The sequence below is a fragment of the Capsaspora owczarzaki genome (assembly GCF_000151315.2).
Source record: "Capsaspora owczarzaki ATCC 30864 unplaced genomic scaffold supercont2.3, whole genome shotgun sequence".
NCBI lineage: Eukaryota > Filasterea > Ministeriida > Capsasporidae > Capsaspora > Capsaspora owczarzaki.
In genome coordinates, this window is record NW_011887294.1 from 1515391 (window position 1) to 1534874 (window position 19484).

Below are 19484 nucleotides of genomic sequence, written 5' to 3' on the forward strand. Positions count from 1 at the left end.
TCAAAAACAAAAGTAGCATTGCGAAACGAATGCGAGGTCGAGCGCAACGAAACGCGACGCAACCCAAACTACTCGCTCGAATGGCGAATCAGTTTGCGGACAAAATGATCCGTTGCCATGGTGCGTTCGATCTTGAAGACTAGCCGACGCCTGGTGGGCGAGGCGCTCGCGCGAGCAGCCACGACGGTTTCCAGAACAAGGGTGGAAGATGGTGTGTCAAAAACGGCGGAGACGACGTTGGTAAGAGGCTGCTGATGCCGAACCGTGTCGTGCAGCAAATCCACAACAGTGAAATGATCCTTGGAGAGAAGTAGGAGCAGAGGTGAGTAGCCACTGCTGGACAATTCCCCGCCAACGGACAGCACCTCTCGGAGTCCGCCCGTCGAAACAACTTCCAACACAACCATGGACAGGGCAGAGTGGGTCTTCAACGCGGCCGTCGGCGAGTGCAGCAGGGTCATGCGGTACTTGTCCAGGCTCGGACGGCGTGGCAAGTCCTTTAGCGTTGCAATCCAGTCATCAATCAGGCCGGGATTGGGTCCAGCAGCAGCCAAAACGGCCAAGGGCGGCTGCAACGGGCCAACAGACTTGTCCGTCGAAACCGTTTCCAAAAGGCCGCGCGACGTATAGTTGATGAGAGCCATGGCACCTGTCAATGGAGAGGCGATGGCTCCAAGCAGGCCTCGGCCAAGACCTAGAACCACGGACGAATTGGAGTTGAAGGACTGGCGTGGCTTTTCGACAATGCCAGCAATACCACCAATCATGGCGTAGCCAAACGCTTGCAAGCCCTTGCTAAGCCCATCCGCAGCACCAGACGGACGGAGTCCGGCGCCACCCGTCACACGCGACATGAATGCGCCGTAATCATCGAGCGAGGCAGTCGCAGCCGCCTGGACGACTGATCCCTGGTTGGCCTGGGTCTGGAGGGCCTCAAGATCGAGATCATGCCGAATGAGCTGTGCCTTCAGCATCGCGAGACTGCGGCTTGCAGCAGAAGTGGATTCGCCGTCAGACCCCTGGGCGAATGGAACGAACGAGGCGCGATCGTCGTCCGTGTAAAACCGCTTGCGCGGAATTGTCGTAATGGCCGACGTTACGGCGCTCGAGACGGCATCGTCCACATGGAGGCGAGTAATGTTACGGGCAACGCTCGAGCTAAAGCTGGCAATCGATGAGAGCGAGCCGGCCGCGACATGTCGCACAAACGAGAGCGAGCCCTCGCCCAGGCCAGCCAAGAAGCGGTTGGGGCCGGCACGGTGGCCTCGCAATCCGGCAAGAGGAAGCGAGACCAGGTCACTCACACCAGCGCGAATGCTACGAATGAGGCCCGTCACATTTCCGAGTAGCTCGAGCGAGCCTACAAGCGAAGGCGCGCTGTACAGGAGGTTGGACTTGTACTTGGACGCCACGACGCTGGAGAAGACGCGGCTGGTTTGAGCGTGAACATGGCGCAAGACGATCGGAGACAGGTACAGCGGCATGCGGTCGATGGAAATAAACACCTTGATGGACGCATGGACGGTGACAACGATGCAGACCGGGGCAATGTGGATGGTTTCGGTAAACGTGGCCGGCGCCTTGGTCAGCTGCTGTTCGAACGACAAGAAGGGCGCCGCGAGAATGGCGGGAAGCATGCTGGTTGGGCGAGCAGGCATTGGTGGAAGCATGGGAGGACAGGCGCTGACTCCACCGTTGGCACGAATGGAAAATTGTCCACCAACCGCACCCAGGCAGTACAGCATGATGTCTTCACCGCTAACAGCGAAAGGTTGCAGCTGCACAGAGAAAGCGGACACCCCGGAAAGCGCTAGATTGGACACGTGGTGAAGCAACGCGCTGCCATCAACCAACTGGGCGACTCCGCTGGATCGCTTGCTTGATCGATGGCCGGCATATCCCGAGACCGAGGACACGCGGGAAATACTGACCATGAGCATGGGCATGTGCTCCTGCTCCGGCGACGAGCACCACTGACGATCTCGCAAGCGGTGCAGCAGCACGGGGAACGAATAAGGGCGATCGATCAGCTGGTTGTCGAGCTGAATGTCTCCGACCACCAGCTGAAGGCTGGACACTTGACCGGGCGAGCAGAGTCTCTGAATGGGCGTGAGGTGGTCTTGGTCGCCCGAGACAATCAAGCTGCGTGCATCAAAGAAGAGCGGGAAGGAGTGGTGGTGGGCATTCCGGTCCGGGGTTGAGTATCGTGTCAGAGCAACTCCTCGGATGGTGAGGCGCAGCACTTCAACAGACACTGGCGACGAAGAGGCAGAGCGACTACCAGCATTCGCAGGGGCTGAGGTGGCGCTTGGTGTGGACGCTCCATCGGCTTGCGGTTCGGAGTGAGCCGAAGGCACGTCGCCTGACGACTGCGCCTTGCCAAAGGTGGCAAAGAGAACAACAGAAATCCTGTCAAGGCTCAGCGACAGCGATTGCTGCGTTGCGAATGCAGGGGGTGACAAACCCGCGGAAACGGCGCTATTTGCGCTCGACAAAAGACCTTCGGCTTGCGGCAGCTTAAAGAAGACATGGCGAACACTTCCATTGAGGATGGTTTGGATTTCGATCGAGTGGTCGTCTGACGCGCCATCGGCTTCAAGACGATTGACTCCCATTCGGCTGCACGCACCAAGCGACATCCATTTGGAATCTGCAGAAGTGCTGCCGAGCTGCGATACGCGAAGCAGCAAAGCGGTGGCCGGAGCCGTGCTGACTGGTGCAGAGTCGACGGAAGCAAACGAGGCGCTGCTGGCCCCCGAGGACTGTCGCCGCGCATGCGTGGCGCTTTGGTCGTCAAGCTCGAGCGGTGGTGCGATAGGCGTGAAAAAGACGCTTCTGCCAGACGTGATCCGAACAAGGTTGCGCTCACGCCCGCGCTCACACACTTCAACGTCGTACGGGAGCGCGTTTCGGAGCAAATAACGCGGTCCATAGTTGCAAGTGATGTTGACCGACTTGACACACGATCCCTGTGAAGTGTCGATGCCCACGAGCAATGGCAGCGAGATTCCCTCAGCATGCACGCTCAGACAAACAGGCAGCTCGGCACCAGAGTACGCTTCGTCGAGCGCAATCCAAGCACATCGCTCAGGATGGAGGAGATCTGCCTTGTCCACAGTGACCTGCAGGAAGCGACGGATCGAGGGGCCCGCGGCCGCCACGAGAGGATTGAGGCCGACGCCCGCCGATGAGCTCGTCTCCTTGTAGTAGAGCTGCACAGTGCCAATAGAGGGAAGCAGCTGAACCGGACCGACAGTGAAGGATGAGCTTTGGTTGACATGACGAGGACCATTCCAAACGGGGCCATCGCAATGGTACGCGTCTGCCGCGATCGCCACCGTCTGGGCACACAACGGGAAGGGAGTGCCATTGTACACGACAAACGCATCCGACAGTGCCACGGTGGTCAAAGTTACAGTGGCGACCAGCTCGACCACGGCCCCTCCTGGAGCGGTGGTTGCAGTTTGAGGCGCCGTCTCGAGTGTGGGCAAAGCATCAAGAGTTAGCCGCACGGAAATTGGCGAAGGTGCGACGACAAAGCCAGGCGGTGCAAAGTCAGGTGCTGGTCTCTGGCCATTTTCGAACGATTCCTTGAGCGAGCGCTCGAGTTTGCAAGCAAAGACCTCGTTCGTGAGAAGATTGCGAGCTTGAAGGGAGCTCACTGCGGCCAGAACCAACTGAGGTGCCACCACTTCAGCTCGATTGAAAAGTACGACCGTCGGTAGAGTGGTTTGAGTTTTAGTACCAGTACTCTCGAGCGCCAGTTCAAGCGAGCTTGACCCATTCGCAACCAACAAGGACGGGCGCACACAGATGGTGCGAGTTTGGTGCGAACGCACCACGGGAGCATGCAGAGAGCAGCCGCTTGAGACAACGCCGCCAGCCACATCAATCAGCGTCGACGGCACTGCTGCCATGGCCGTAGCGTCTAACGTGGCGCCGCTGGCCGCCTCAGAGACGGCTTGCAGCGCGTCGCCAAGCACGTCAACGATCGGAGTTGCGGTATGAAGCTGTGTCATCCACTGACTCGCCGGGCAATCGGCATGGGCCACAAGCACAGAATCGCGAGGCGCTTCCGGGTCAAAGTGCGACAGTGCCGTCAAAGCACCAGGGGCGAGTCGCTTGACGCGCGGGACCACCACCTGATCCGATTTGGCACTTGGAGCAGGCACCACAATGAGCGAAATCGCGTGTGGCAGCTCGTTGCGCACAAGGAGGGTGTCGGAGGTGATGAGGCGAATCAGTGGCGCAAAGGCAGCAGGCGCACCAGCAGACGCAGCGCTTTCTGTCGCAGTGGCAGCCAATGACACTGTTGGCACAGGCTTGGCGCTGTCGTGGAGCGGTCGCTGGGTGATGTGACAGCTTACCATCGTGGAGAGCGGCTCTGCCGTCGCACCTCCATGAGTGCCGCTGTGGCTGGTGGTGTCCAGCCAGCGCGGGACCCGGACACACGGAACGGCCAGTGCTGGCAGGATGCGCACAATGGGCCGGGGATGCAAAGTCAGCGCGCCGGCAAGTTCCACTGGGACTGACCACAACGCCTCAGTCAAAGTTCGCGCCGTGACATCGACTCCGTGAACAGAAGCGCGCAGCATTTGCATATCGGCCGACTCGGGAATCACAAATGAAAGCGTAGAGTTGGGAGAGACTCGACCTTGTCCGTAGCACTCGCTCTTGACCAGCTCGTCAGAATCTGGCCGCGCTTGGATGACGTCCGCCGGCATGGCAAACGGGAATAAAGGAAGCTGTGCTTGCTTTTCACTGTCAACAGCGACAATGGCGGCCGCGTTCAATGGATCAGTTCGGCGAGTGCTGCCAACAACCACAGCTTCTACAGACCGTTCCGACCACACCACATAGTCCAACGGAATGGACGCTCGGTTGATCATGGATGCGTGCCCCCGAATTGTCACCTCGACTCGCCCACCGGCAAGAACATTCAAAAAGACTGCAGCGCGGCAGCGCGCTCCACCAATGTACAGCGTAAGGGGTAGTTCTGTCGGGTGGGCTGTATCAATCGAAAACGGGTCAGACCATCGCCAGTCCGCGCCGAGCGGGCCCGCCGTGCAAACGTGCAGCAGACGGCGGGGCTTCAACGCAGCGGGTGAGTCGGACGACGCGTTGCTCCGCTGTATTTGAAGCTGTTGGGCGAGCGACACTGTCGTTTGACGCCAGCTGTAGAACATGGCGTGACCCGAGTCCAAGATCAGGTCTTCGTCCGTGTTCAGCTGGCCGAAACGCAGCGGCACTTGAGTTTCGTTGACAATAACGTAGCGATAGTGCATCACTGGCACCTGACTTGACAAGGCGAGCGCGAGTGCAGCAGCAGGTGTCAAGTTTGGGTCGCGAAGCACAGTGTCCTGCGATGACGACACGCGCGTCACGCCACTAGACCAAAGATCAATGACAGAGACCAGACCAAACGCAATGGCCGGAGAGAGGGCGATGGCCAGGTGAGGCACGCTGGCAGTCGCGTTGATGGGACTGGCAGGCCAGGCTGGGAAGGGACTTGCGCTCTGTCGAAGACCAACGTGCACGCTGGTTGTCGGGATGACGGTCGTCCAGCAGAGATCAGAAGGGTCTAAAACTTCCAACGCCACACTGGTGGACACCGTGGCGTCGATCTTGAGACCCCGGGGATCGCGCGCTGCGCCGGCAAACCATTGTCCACGGGCGCAGAATCCAGTTGGAAGCGAAAACTCGACCACCTCCTGCTCGATCGGAAGCGAGCCTCGCTGTACGGGAAGGGATAGCGCATCCAGCGTCATGTACGCGAAAGGCAAGTCTGAGCGATGCTCGGCATGGCTGTGCGAGCTACTGCTGATGGACTCTTGCTCCCCTTCTGGCTGGGGAACTTGCGGCATGTTGAAAGTGGAAGCTGGATGGTTGACAAGAAGAATCTTCAGCTCGGGCAGACGGAGGACAGCTTCGAGATTCGGCGTCGCAAGCGGAACTCTGCACGACGAGATGCTGACGGCGCCAGCAAGGGCGAGTGACGAGAGGGCTGGCGCTCGCGATCGATCTGCAGCAATCGGCTGGCGGTCTCGCTGGGTGAGGATGGTGACGCGATCGGTTTCAGTCATGCCTTCGACGAGCAGTCGCAATCGCCACAGCCGCGCCGCTGGCGCGCCTTGTAATGGGCTCATCGCCGTTTCTTGCTCGGACAGCGCAAGTCGCTGGAGGGGCACGAAAGCTTGGCGAATCTCATCAAACCACGAAAGCTCGCAAACAATAAACGGGCTGCTGTTAGTGTCTGGATGCTGCACCACGCACAGCTCCGAGGTGTCCAGGTTGGGCGACGCGGGAAAGAACGCGACCGGCAGCACTTTGACTTGCGAGACGCTGCGCCGGTGGCCGTAGTTCCACGTTAGCATTGTGGGATGGAGACCGACGGAATCAGACTCTCGCGAAAAGCAGACTTGGCCGGGTTGGGGCAGCGTGGCAGCAGGAAGAATCTCTGTTTGATACTCGAAACCTTCCCGTCGTATGTCGTCCACCGTTGGGTCGATCGCTTTGAAGGCAGGCCAAGGTGTTGTAAGCCGGCGGAAGCGCAGCGAAGATTCGTGCTCATGCGCCTCGCACGCTGCACGGATCAGCTTTGTGAGATTTGGCGAGAGAGCGCTTGGATCGGGCTGAGAAGTGGTCGTTTCTGGTACGGCGGGTGCCGTGGATGCAGCGCTCACAACACGAGCCTGCACTGCCGTCAAGAATCGATACAGTAAGAGGCCGGAGACTTGGCCAACTCGGACGGTGACTGGCGTTGGGATGCCGCACGAAAGTACAACGGAAGCAGCACATTCCGGATGCAGCAGATGCACGACGTCGACTGCAATTCCGAAATCAAACGGCTCGACGATGGGAGCAAGATTTCGCAAGATTTCCGCCAGTGGTGCCAGCCCGCGACGTGGTGGTTTGGCGGCTGGAGTGGCCAGTGTAACGCTCACTTGCGACGCAACCAGCGTTCCCGACCCACCAACAGCCGGAATGGAAGACTTGACGGAGGGTGGAGGCTGCGGGTGGTTGGTGTTGGCGGCGTAGCTGCCATCAATGCGCTTGATCTGCATCACCAGACTCTGCTCCAATTCATCCCCCTGCGCCACACCCCCGAGGACCACTTGCAGACGCTCAGCGGACAGATGCACATGCACCAGTAGCGAGCCAGCAACGACAGCAGAGGAGGGAGCTGCATAGCTCGGCAAGCCGTAAAACGAGGCGCCTGTGGACTCTGTGATTTCCTCCATGTTCCGCTGAATGCCTAGCATCGCGTTCAGAATGCACGCAACGCTCATAGGAGTCAGGCTGAGCAGCAGGTGGCGATGGATATGGCCTTGTACACTCCACAACGCGTAATGGCTCAGATTCGACCACGTAGATGCAACGCGCGAAGCACCCACCGAGAGAACTGGAGCGTCTTCCCGATCCTCGGCAGTCGACGATGACAGCACATTTTCACGGACGGTGGACAAGCCAGCCTTGGTCGTACTAACGGGCGTTAAAATGGCGAGATGCACATCGTCCAGTCTGGCAGTCGCGTCACGCCATCCGACAGCGCCTTTGATCTGGCGTGCCTCGGAGACAAGCTGGATCAGTTCGCCAAGGATTTCACGCGAGTCGTCGGCAGGTGGTGTCCCTGGAATTTTAGATGCAGACGCTGCTGCTGGTCTTGTTTGTGCAGAAGAAGACAAGAATGCAGAGTCACCAGACGTTGCCATACTGCCGCCGGTAGCCGAGAACAGCAAACGAACACGAATTCGGGGCGCGCTGGCACGCAACCGAAGCGTTTTGGATGCTGGAATGGATGGAAGCGAGGCCGGGCCTGGCAGGGAGGGGAGCCCATCAACGACTGAGCTTGATCGCGTGATCGGCGAGGAAAGAATGGGCGTGGTGGAAGCGCCCATGATGGGTGCAGCCGATCCGAGCTGTCGATCTGGTGGCGGTAGTGGTAGTAGTGGTGGTGGTTGGCTCATCGAGATGCTTTCGGCGGCGGCGGTTTGCGACTTGACCACCAACACAAACTCTGCCAACAAGCGTTCCGTCAACAAGAAATCGACTGTTGGAGGGAAGCGCAGCTCGACAAGCTCTTCCGCGGCATGGGTGGAGGAGGCCACGACCACGTCGCACGGAGCAAGCATCTGACTGCCCGCACACACAGCATACAAGCCGTTCAGATGAAGCTGGGCAGTGTCGTCCGTCGGTTGCACAGCATGGACGCTTTGCAACAGAATCGAACCAAAGCCAAACGCCAGCCGCGAGTGCACGGGCAGTTCCAGCTGAGTTCCGGGATCCAAGGTGGGAAGCACGACTTGCAGTGGGTGCAAGTAAACATGAATGAGTGGTTTGCTCAGCTGGGCAAACCCGGGTAGCGGGAATGTCGGGGTGGAGGTCGAAGCGAGCGGCATGGCCATCGTAGTGGGACTAGGGCTGTCGGTGTTGCCATTGATGCCGCTGGAGCGAGTCCACTGAGATAGCGGTGACATGAGAGGTGCAAGTGGATCCTCAATCAATGAGGCGGATCGCACGGCGCGCAGAGTCGTGAATGCATGGTCGGTGGCCATCTGGCCCAATGCGCGCAGACGTGGCGATGGAGTAAGCGAAAGAGTGCATGCTTTCAGCACGCCGCCATGAAGCGTCAACGTGACGGCGCCAACGCTGCCGCCAACCAAGGCAATGCGTTTGTGCTTCCAGCCAAACACGCCCCATGCTCGACTCGAGTCGATTGCAGATCGAGCAGAGGACGGGTGTTGATGGGTGGCGTTGGAAACACGGTCTAGACCTGCACTGAGATTGTGGCGTGCCAGCACGAGCTGATCGAGTTTGATCGCAGCCGTGTGGGCGCAGTGCAAGTCGCACTCGGCGGCCAAACTGGAGAGCCTGGAGGAACCCGGCGCCCCGGCATTTTTCGACACGTGCTCATCCGCCTTGTCGATGCGCACATGATGGATAATGTCACGCAAGGGGGACGACGTGGCGGACAACCCGCGCGAGAGAGAACTACTGGCGCTGATTGATTCCACACAGGCAGCCACGCAGCTCGCTTCAAGCACGCTGTGGTCGTGGATGGCAGCCATGGAGAGACCGGCGATTCGCAGCGTGGTGCTCACAATCTGGACATGTGGAGCAAGGCGTGGAGAAGCCGGAGGTGCGACCTCGGCAACGTGATCCGGCACAACGGTCAGCTCCAGGGCCTCGACGGAGGCGCAAATGGTGAGGTGATGCACAGATCCATCGCTTCTCGAAGGGATTGCTGTGGCTGTGTTCGACCGGTTGGCTGCGACGCTCGAAATGGGAGGATTGGCGCCTCGTGGGGATGGCGGTTCAACAAAAGTGGAAGCCGTCGCCGGAGGCACATGCACCGCCCCTGGCAGTATTGACGAGGGATTTCGCAGCGCCATGGCAATGTCCTGGCCCCGTCGAAGACCAGTTGCGAGAAGGACGGCTGGGAGGGCCGAGAGCTGCAAGTGGACGTGAGACACTCGCATGGACAGCAAAGCGGTTGGCGACAGACTGGGAAGCAAGTGGCCAAACGACGCGGCATCGCGACTCGTGTCAATCGCGACAGAAACCTTGTTTGGCATCGCAGTGACATCATAGCCACATTCCACAACCAGCTGCACGGGCCGTAGCACAAGGGTGCTTGCTCGGTCGTGGAGTGCGACAACGGCCACGCCATCTGCAGTCACGCGGAAGGTACGAGTCTGCTCGGATGCCTGCGAATCCGACACGAATGCCATGGGATCGGCGGTCTTGACGACAGGAATTGCCAAGGCGGGGTCCAACACCCAGTTCGGCACGGCTTTTCCATCGAGTGTGGACGTAGAGGCGTTCACACGGGGCGAAACAAACACAACAGTCGGAGAAAGCGCTTGCCGGCTTAGCAAGCGAGCGACATGTTCGCACGGCGACCCAACCAGCTCTGCCGACACGGGTGGAGCGTTGGGTGACGCGGACTGTGCGCGCCCAATCGTCTCAACGGGCATATACAACATCACCGGATGTATGTCAATGTGGCTGATCGAGGGGGCAAGCGTGTCTGTAATCATGGTGCGGGTCCGCTGGGAGAATGACTTCAAATCGGTCGCGGGGGGTTGCTGCTCGGCGACAGGCGCGGTGGTGCTTTCCGGCTTGTACTCCACCATGGCTGGCGGTACCATGCGCGTGTTGTGTAGTGAGTCTGTCAGAAGGGCCGGGTTTGAGCGCTCAAGTTCTATCATGCGCGCGGCTTCGTAGGCGCTCCACGCGTGCAGCTGCGGGTCAAAGCACGCACTCGTTCCTCGAACTTCAACCACGAGGATGGGCCGGGCGACAGGCGTGCTGAGCTTTGTGCCCATAGCAACAACCGACCCACTCGCGCTTGGCGGCGCTTTGCGCTGCAGAACGACACGGAGGTATGGCTTGGCGAGGGCGGACGCATCCAGCGGTTGTCGTTGTTGCTCAGCAGGTGCCGCGCCCGAGGCGTCCAGCACGGACTGGCGCGACTCGATGGTGCTTGCAGGGGCGTGGACGAGGACGACGGTTTGGAAGCCCGGGTCCAAGGTGGCAGCCTGCTGTACCAATAGTGGGTTGGCTGCGGGAGCCGGCGACGTCGAGGTGGCTTGCGGATGATCGAGCGTTACACGCACGCTGTCCAACGTAGCAATGGTCGCAACGACATCGCGAGTGACACACTTTTCGAATTGCACCCCAGTCACCTGAACCAGCAGGCGCTTGAACGACGCAGCGGTTGGCCGAGGCTCCAACGAAAGCGCATCGGCAAGAATGACTGCCATCGGTAGCTGAGGCGCGCGGATGGTTGGCTCCGTTGACGGTGTTCCTTCTGACCAGGACTGCAATGTGCGCGTGAGCAGCACACACTGCGGCATCGTCATTCCCATCGTGAGCGAGCTCATGGTAACATGGCGCTCGCTCTGGGACAGAATCTCGTGCCACTCTGGTAACAGAAGAGAAGAATGGACGTGCATGTTGACCGTCGTCGGAGAGACGAGGCGCGCCATCTCGGTTGGGGGGCGGAGAGAATAGACTCGATTGCTGCCGGCAGCGGAGGTTTCAGCCAACAGCTCTTGGGTTTCCAGGTAGACAAGGTGTGCATCCATATCTTGAAAGCGAAAGAGGGTGTCAGAGTAGAAGTGCTGCACCAGCGTGAGCGCCGCTGCAGAATGTACTCGTCGGAAGGCAGCGCCGTCATTGGAGGGGTACGCTTGATTCACGACGCGAGACAGCCTCGAAATGTTGGCCAGAGAAGACAGGTGCCATTCGAATTTCGCAAAGCGCAGTGCAAGACAAGGGGCGACGTTTGCAGGGACGGCGACTGGGCCCAGACCTCGCTTGTCAAATGCAGAGGTCAACTTGAAGGCGGTCGTCGCCACGCGTCGGTTGAGTTCGCGCGGCACTGTCACATGGCGAGATGCGGGTAGCAAGACGAGCAGTGACGAAAAGGACACGTGAAAATGCCGCTTTGGAGCCCGCTTGATGACGGAGGCGAGCTCGTGCAATGGCAGGGTATGCTTTGGGGATACGGGGACTGGGACTGGGGAGCTCTGGGCGAGAGCGAGCTCTTTGCTCACAGATGCAAAAGCCGACAATTTGGAGGTGAGCTGGTTTGTAAACAAGATGGTGAGGGGACCGAAAGCCAGCCGGATTTTCGTTTTCAGAGTGCGCTGCGAAACGCCAGTGTGCGTAACGTTGCGATCCTCGTTGCGCAACAGATGAGACAAGCGCTCGACAGCGCCACGCTGGCCGCCAGCATACAGCACAGAAAAGGCGGAAAAGCGGGCTGGAAGAGATGGATCAGAGCCGACCGTCGCTTCCGGCGGCGCGAAAAACGAGCCTTCAAGGAAGGCGTGGGGCGGGGCGGCCCCAACTGCGGAAGGTGCCACGCCCAACTCAAAGAACGGCTGGTCGAGGTCGGTTTGCGCGTCACCGCCACCCAACGAGGGAAGTGACGTGGAAGAGGCGCCTGGTGCAGAGAGTGAGCTGGTGCCCGTCTGTCCCGCATCGCTCGGCCGCCGCCGGCCAGAAGGAGGGCCCAGTTGGATGGCGGGTCGTTGCGACAGAGGGCCATCCAAGGAAAACTGCTGCAAGGAGGAGAGCGCTGATGTCGAAGCTGTCGAGGCAGGGGTGGCTATGCCGCTCAAAGCACCAGTCGACGCTGAAATCCCGGCGTCTGGCGCGACAGCCGTGCCAGAGCTCGTGATGGGCGCAGGGCACGGAGAAGCGGAGGAGCTGCAGCTGCCTACAATGTATTGAGCTCCCATGCAGACCGAGAGCAGACCCGGTTTGTTGGTAATTTCCAGGCCGCAGCCACTCATCGTGAAAAGCATGATGGGGACCGCCAAAACACGCGAATGCGCAGTCCGGAGTGGAACGGGTTTGGAAGGTGGAGCAATAGGGCGGCCAGCAAACGAAGAGCCAGCAAGGTCGACGCCAGGTGATGCTGGTACCTCAGTCGATGCAGCCGCCGTGTCAAGAGGCGTGCTCGGAGGGGGTGACGTGATCATTGCAGTCAACGCCAGGGTCAATGACGGAACGTAGATACCAAAAGTCAAGGCCGAGCTGCCGGTTTTCCGGGGGATTTGAAATGTCTTGTCAAACGGTTGTGCTACGCGTGGATCGGAAGGAGTGCCGAGGGGAGCAGTAAACCAAGACGATGCCCAGCCCAACCACCCTGCTTGTTGATCTTGCTGCTGCTGTTGCAGAGCTAATGCGCTTGCCTGCCGTCGTCGTTCTTCTTCAAGGTGATTCTGTTGCCGCTCAAATGCCTGATGGGCGGCGTGTTTCCGGGCAGCAGCCGACCCATGGCCAGGACCAGAAGAAGGGTCAGCGTCGTCGTTGTTGTTGTCGTGGTTGGCTGCGACTGTTGCATTGTCGCTGTCGCCTGCAGAACCATCCCATTCAGGCACCAGCGGAGTGTTGCGATAAAAGTCGTAATAGACATCCCAGAAACGGTTGTAGAGCCAGTAGAGCATGGGAATTTGCTTTTCGGTCAGGGACCAGCGCATGGACTGACTAAACAGGTTGATTGCCGTGGCCACGCTGACACTTGGGTTGGTGGCATCGTAGTCTGTTTTGATTCGTGCGGCAATGGTCGAGCGATACAGCAGAGGCTCTTGGAACACGTCAATGGAGCCCGAGGAGTTGCGGTGGTCGAGGCAGAAGGTCACATCCGTCAGCTCCAACAGCCGATGCAGTTCGAGCGCAGAGGCTGGCAGGACAAGGGTGGCGCCAGTGGGAACGCCAGGCACGGCTGGACTGGCACCGCTGCTTGTTGGAGTGGCTGATGTTGCGGAAGCCAGCGACGAAAATTTGGTAGGGCTTGGCGCGACTTGCGCCATCGATGTGGCTGAGAATCGCGCACTCCCATCTGTAGTTGCACCATTGGCTGATGCCGGTGCTTGACTCGTGGTGGCGGAAGCATTGCTCAACAATCGCAGCTCTCCCGCCACCCGATCTACGAAGGCTGGCAACCAATTTGCCGAGCAGGTTCGCATTTGCACGCCTTTCGACGTGAGCGTCAAGACAATGTCGCCCTCGACATACTTGATGATTAGGTTGTTAATGCATAATGAAATGTTTTCTTGAATCTTGGCTATCAGCGCTCCGAGATAGCCCGTTGTTGTCGCAGCACTCGCAGTAGTAGTCGAAGCGCTGGGGTTTGGATTGGTTTCCGACGAGTCCGCGGCAGCATCGCGTGCGCCAGCATCAGGGCCCGTACTGGGCATGCCCAGTGCACTACCAGCCTCGCTCGATGGGTTGGAGGCCCAGGCGGCGGTGTCTGGGTTGAATGCAATTGAGGACGTGGCCGAAGGGCGATCGGTGGCGGCAGCAGTCGAAGCAGCCGCAGTAGCAGCAGCAGCAGCATCGGCGGCGTCGTGTTGCACGGACGTTGCAGATGTAATGACGAGCTCGACCGTGTTGAAGGTGAGGACGACTGGCTCCGAGGTCAGCCTGGTCCACGGGACGTGCACGCGCAGCTCGGCGACGCGACCGCTCAGAAAGCGCACCGGCATGTGCGCCTCGCGCTCGAGGACATCGAGACGCAGCTCGAGATTGCGGAGGACGAAATCGCCCATCCACACGGAGAGCTTGAGATCGGACGCCTGCAGGTTTTTGACATACTTGTCAATGTACGAGCGCAGAATTGGAGTAATGTACCCCTCCAGCATCCTTTGCAACGGAGATGGGAGGACTGAGCTACAATAAACGAAGTGTGGCGTTGATGGTCTGCATTGTGTCTGCATTGCCGTGAGTAATGAGGTGATTGTTCAGGCTGAGTTTGCCGATCAACTGTGAATTTGGATGTGTTTTTTGACGCGACACACGCACAAGGCAGGAGCATCCCACGCATATAGTACACTGGCTGCAAATCACAAAAACTAAACTCTCCTCCGATCTAGGGAGAGGCTCGGCGACAGTAGTCGGGCGTGGCGTTCTCGTAGTTGCCAGTAAAATTGCGATCGAAAAAGCGCAAAAAGCTATCAAGGTGGGCGACCAGCAACCCCGCAGAGTCTTCCGAGATGGTGGTGTGTGCAAGAAGAGCCGGTAGCTTGACTAGAATTTGGAGGGGGAGGCGCGAAAGACGTGTGAAGGTGAGGAAAGCGAAAAAACCACACACACACACACACACAACATCAACATCGCCTTACCAAAGAGCCGAAGAAGATGCTCACAACCATATACTTGCGAAGCTCGGAATACAGGATGGTCGACGGAATAGTCCGCGTACTGGGGTCGTTCAAACCGATAGAGCAGCAATTTGCTCAATGCGCGATCAAAGTACAGCGTGAGGCCATCGATGACTTCGTCCAGCACGTCGGCCGAAGTGTTGCTGTGGTGTATGGAGGAACAGCGCAAGTAACGAAATGTTGGTGGATGAGGAGGCAAGGAGACGAGCAGCCAAACACTCGCCAAAAGGAAAAAGGTAGAGAAAAGCTTACTCGTGCTGCTCTAACTGGGTGGCCTTAAACTTTTGAAGAATCTGCTCAACAGTGGGTGTCCGTGGAAGAGTCACCAGCTATCACAACGACAAGAAAATGAGACTTGGAGACTTTTGACAGCACACAGCGTCGAAACGTCGCGCGATACCTTCTTTTGTCGTGTCACATAGTCCCAGTCATCCACCAGCAAGCGTTTAAGGTTTTCTGGAATAGTGATTCGGATTTCAATACGTGTAGCAGCCTCGGACTCCTATTGAAGAGCAATTGGAAATCGAGAGAAAGCGCGAGAGTTGGAAATAGAGCATGTGGGCAGGCCGCCGTAAGCAACTCAAGCATGCGCTTACTGCCTCGAGTGTGTCGTCAGTACGCGGTTTTCGTCGAGCAGCTCGGCTGGAGGTGGACACGCTCGCGGCGGCGGCTGTCAGGATCATCATGCAAAATACAAAGCGTCAGTGAAAACCCCCATGCGATGCACTAGACGACCAGCAACAGAGCGTTCCAGCACTGACTTCCATCCTCCTTTCGGATTTTCTTCTCGACCGGCTTGACCGCGGGCTGCTCGAGCTTCTTCTTGCTCTCCTGGCTGGCTGCCAGCGTGCGCTGTCGGGCCAAGTTTTCATCGTTCCACTTGAGGATGCGCGTTTCGTCAACCCAGTCGTCCCACCTGCGCCATCCCACAGACACACAAAGACGTTGCAGAACAGCAAGTTAGTTTGTTTCATGAGTGACTTTGACCTTGTATCGGCGCACTTTTTGTTCCAGCCATTGTAATGGACGAGGTAGTGCGGCGCTGGCGAGCCGTCCTTGTCGCGTAGTTTCGCCTCCAGGCACTTGAGATCCGAGTCCAAAGGGACGAGAGAGGGTGTGAGAATCAGACCAAAAACAGGGGGTTAAGGTTTGTGAGCCACAGAGACGGGGGGTGCAAAGGGTTGGGTGTAGTGGAAGAAGCATTGGATGCTCAATGCGAAGGCCAACGCATCCCCTGTCGCGCAAGTCACCAAGACAATCCATCGTCTTTGGATGTCCATTCTGCATCGACCTTTGATGTGTACCCCCCCCCCCGAGTCTGTGCAGTGCTGTGTTGGGAGACGGCACAGAGCAACGATTCTTTTGCAACGCTTGTTTTTGGCGGGAAATGCTCATTGTTTTGGCTTCCCTCCCTTCGAATCGCTGCCTGGCTGAAGCCGCCCAAATTCACGCAATCAAGAGAGCAGAGAATGATCAACCAATGATGATTGACTCACCTTGGCTTCGTAGAGCAAGGGCCCGTGGAAACACAGGACTTTCTCCTCGGGATTGAACTTGTAGGGAAACTCCTCTGCGTCCGTCATTGAGCAACAAAGAGAGAGACTGCCCTCGGAAAATCCATCAACAACCCAACATGATATGGTGTAGAATTGTTTGTAATGCAATGCGAACTAAAAAAGCACCGAATGAACCACGCAGGAGGTCGTTGAAGAAGGTTTTCAAACTGCTCCTTTTTTGATGATGCCTCCAACCCTTCTCGTCGCCCAGCCATTTGTCCATCCTGACTTTTTCCCTTCCTGTTCCCATCTCTCAATTATAACTTCATTGATTATCCGCCTTGGTTGCCATTCTCGGCAGTGTGTCACTTGTTCTTTCTTTGTGTATTATTGTTCCACTCACAATCATGCGGTGTCTGCTCGCTGTTGTCGCTGTCGCTGCGCTGCTCGCCACTGCCGCGTCTGCCAAGCCCGTGCATGTGCAGGCCAACACCTACGACTTTCTGATGATGGTCTACCAGTGGCCTCCGAACGTGTGCGCCACCGAGGCCACTGCGCACAACTGCGTGATCCCTGCCGACTCGCATCTCTTCACCATCCACGGTCTCTGGCCCTCCCGCAACGACACGACGTACGGCTTCTTCCTCCCCACCTGCATCATCTCTCTCTCTCTCTCTCTCTCTTCCTTCTTCCTTCTTCCTTCTTCTTCATCCTCGTCTTCATCTTCTTCACGTGTGTGTGTTGTTGAGTGAGGTGGAATATTTTTTTATTTTTTTCTTTTTTTCTTTTTTTTTCTTTATCTTTCTGTGACACGAGTCGACCCAAAAAACAACAAAAACATGACATTACGATCTTGCAGCGTGAGTTTTTTTTGTGTCGCTCCTTCTCGTTTTTGCTGGATTCGATTCTATGCGTAAAACATTGCAGCTGTGTTTGTATGCTTTGAAGGGAGAGCGGACTGCGTGTTCTGATCAGAGAAGAAAGGACAAGAAAAACCAAAAAACCCGCGAAACAGAACCGCAATAAAAAACGCGCGCTTTTTTTTTCTCTTCTTTTGACACGTTTTACCTGTCAAACTCCTCTCCAAGTGCAAGTAGTGAGTGCGTAAACGTCTTCGATGCGTGATGAATGTCTGGTGCATCGGATTCCAGCATGAAAATTCATCAAAACGGAGACAAAAGCAAAACAAAAAGATCAAAAAAAGATGAAAAAAAACCGCGAAAAAAAAAAAAAGACAAATAATCGACGTTCGTTCTGCAACGTGCTCTGCTTTTTGAGCTCAATGGAAAAGCACAGCAAAATCAAAAGAACAAAGATGAAAGCAAATGAATCTGAAGGAAAAAGCTCATCACATTGTGCAACTTTTTTTGTTCTTTTCAATCACCCGTTCATCAACTTCTGCAGATACCCGCAATCGTGCTGCTCAAGCTGCTCGTTCAACGCCACCGCTGTCCAGGACCTCTTGCCCCAGCTCAACCAGTACTGGCCCAACCTCTTTGCTGAGGAGGCTGCCACCGACTTCTGGTCGCACGAGTACCTCAAGCACGGCACCTGCGCAACCGATGTCGCGTCGCTCGACACTGAGCACTCGTTCTTTGCCACCACCCTCGGCCTGTCTCGCCAGCTCAACGTCGATGCCGCGTTCGCCAAGCTCAAGCCGTCGACAACCACTGGCTACTCGCTCGCGACCGTGCAAGCCGCCATCAAGGCCTACTTTGGCGCCGAGGGCTACCTCACCTGCGAAACCTACAAGGGCCAACAGCTCGTCACTGGCTTTGGTCTCTGCGTGACCAAGAACAACTTTGCCGTCTTCCAGTGCGATCCCCGCGTCTATGGCGAGAACTCGTGCAAGTCCACTTCCGACCTCTTCTTCCTTCCATTCTAAGCGCGTTCTTGTCGAGTTTGTCGAGTTACATTGTTTGGTTTGGAGCTTGTATTCGTTTTCTACGAGCAAGACATGGTTTCTCCTTCTTAATTCTGTCGATTGGCGCTTTTTGCTGTGGTTCGTTCTTGTCTCAACGTGAGGATGCAGGAACAACAAAGATAATCATGAAAATACATCGTTTTTAGCCATTCGTGCTTGCCAAATCGTCATCATCTTGTTGACTTTATCATTACTGTCACCATCATCATCATTAATCTCGACTTTGGATTGAAGGGGGGTCAGTCTAAGAAATCTGCATGTCCGCGCAACAGCCTCCGACAAGCACTGCTGGCCAGTGGCGATCCTACTTTGACGCGCTGATCGATGGCTGCTATTACTACACTGGCTTGCCACTCTCACATAATCCAAGCCATCAGGCACGGAAGCGCATTGCAGACGAGCGACGCGAGCGGCTGCATGGTGCTTCCATAGCCGCGCCTGGAACATCGCAGCCACAGACACCGTCACAGTCACCGTCCACCAGTACTCCCGATGCACTGAAACAAACTCAATCGCCAGTGCGGCAGTGGACGACAGAAGCCGATTTCGCGCGGCGGCTGCACGAGTCGGGCAAACCAGCGATTGTCGTGCTTTCCGTCAATGGGTACGGCAGCCAAGACCAAAAGTCTCAAGCGAGCACAAAGCAGAAAGGGCCTCAAAGAAATGTGTCACCATGCTCACACACTCACACTTGTTGTCGCATTCGGATCTGGTTGGTCCTTTGTCGTTTTGGTCATTCGCAGTGATGCATTTAGCGAGCAGTTCAAGCCTCATTTCTACCGCACTGCGGCCGAGTTTCATGAAGCGGTAGATTTCGTTTGGGTATGGAAGGTCATGATCATTGGTTTTGTGGATGGTAGAATTCAACTCGGCAGCTCAATTTGGGCAATCCGTGCAGGTCAAGTGCGTGAATGCCCAAGCGTTTTGTCGTTCTCGCCAGGTGATCACTTTCCCACATGTCGAGCTTTATGAATCACGCCCTGAGGTAGGTTTTCTTTGTTTTGCTCGATGATGGTGACAGATGCGAGCAGAGAAAGAGATGCTCAACCTGAATCTGATGTCTGATTTCTGGGAATCGCTGCAACACACAGGGCGAGCACGTTCCAGGACAGCCAAGACGATACCGAGTTAGCATTACACCATTCCCATTACACATGAGCTACTACGGACTGCGAGAAATGTTGCGGCAGAAGGACATGCTTGGTTCTTTTGGGTATCGGTCAAATGGCGCTGCAGACGACAGCTGAAAGTTCAAAACGGAGGTGGTGCGAGGTCTAGAGAGCAGTTTTCCATAGATCCATACATGCAAATACATACACGATCGTTTTCAAAGCAAAAGCAACAGGCACTCCATTTTTTGTTTTTTTGTTTCATTCTGCCTTTTGT

At 56.9% G+C, this 19484-nt stretch overlaps 4 protein-coding genes across 4 annotated transcripts; 2 read left to right on the forward strand and 2 right to left on the reverse strand.

Annotated features, from left to right (window-relative positions):
* Nucleotides 1-68: 68 nt before the first annotated feature.
* On the reverse strand, nt 69-14159 carry CAOG_02468 (vacuolar protein sorting 13B; the record flags this gene model as incomplete). The annotated part of the gene is made up of 2 exons (XM_004349168.1): nt 69-7630; nt 7715-14159. 2 exons carry the CDS (start codon nt 14157-14159, stop codon nt 69-71), a joined length of 14007 nt encoding a protein of 4668 aa, XP_004349218.1.
* Nucleotides 14160-14263: 104 nt separating this feature from the next.
* On the reverse strand, nt 14264-16270 carry CAOG_02469 (hypothetical protein). The gene is made up of 8 exons (XM_004349169.2): nt 16175-16270; nt 15681-15760; nt 15440-15594; nt 15275-15348; nt 15079-15180; nt 14931-15007; nt 14640-14821; nt 14264-14544 (listed from the first exon to the last, which is right to left on the reverse strand). Exons 1-8 carry the CDS (start codon nt 16259-16261, stop codon nt 14387-14389), a joined length of 915 nt encoding a protein of 304 aa, XP_004349219.1. The 5' UTR covers nt 16262-16270; the 3' UTR covers nt 14264-14386.
* A 10-nt stretch (nt 16271-16280) lies between these two features.
* On the forward strand, nt 16281-18247 carry CAOG_02470 (ribonuclease T2 family protein). Its single transcript, XM_004349170.2, has 2 exons — nt 16281-16805; nt 17579-18247. Exons 1-2 carry the CDS (start codon nt 16582-16584, stop codon nt 18057-18059), a joined length of 705 nt encoding a protein of 234 aa, XP_004349220.1. The 5' UTR covers nt 16281-16581; the 3' UTR covers nt 18060-18247.
* Nucleotides 18248-18349: 102 nt separating this feature from the next.
* CAOG_02471 (hypothetical protein) lies at nt 18350-19437 on the forward strand. The gene is made up of 4 exons (XM_004349171.2): nt 18350-18702; nt 18842-18920; nt 18997-19083; nt 19190-19437. The coding sequence occupies exons 1-4, from the start codon at nt 18356-18358 to the stop codon at nt 19343-19345; spliced, it is 669 nt and encodes a 222-aa protein (XP_004349221.1). The 5' UTR covers nt 18350-18355; the 3' UTR covers nt 19346-19437.
* Nucleotides 19438-19484: the final 47 nt, after the last annotated feature.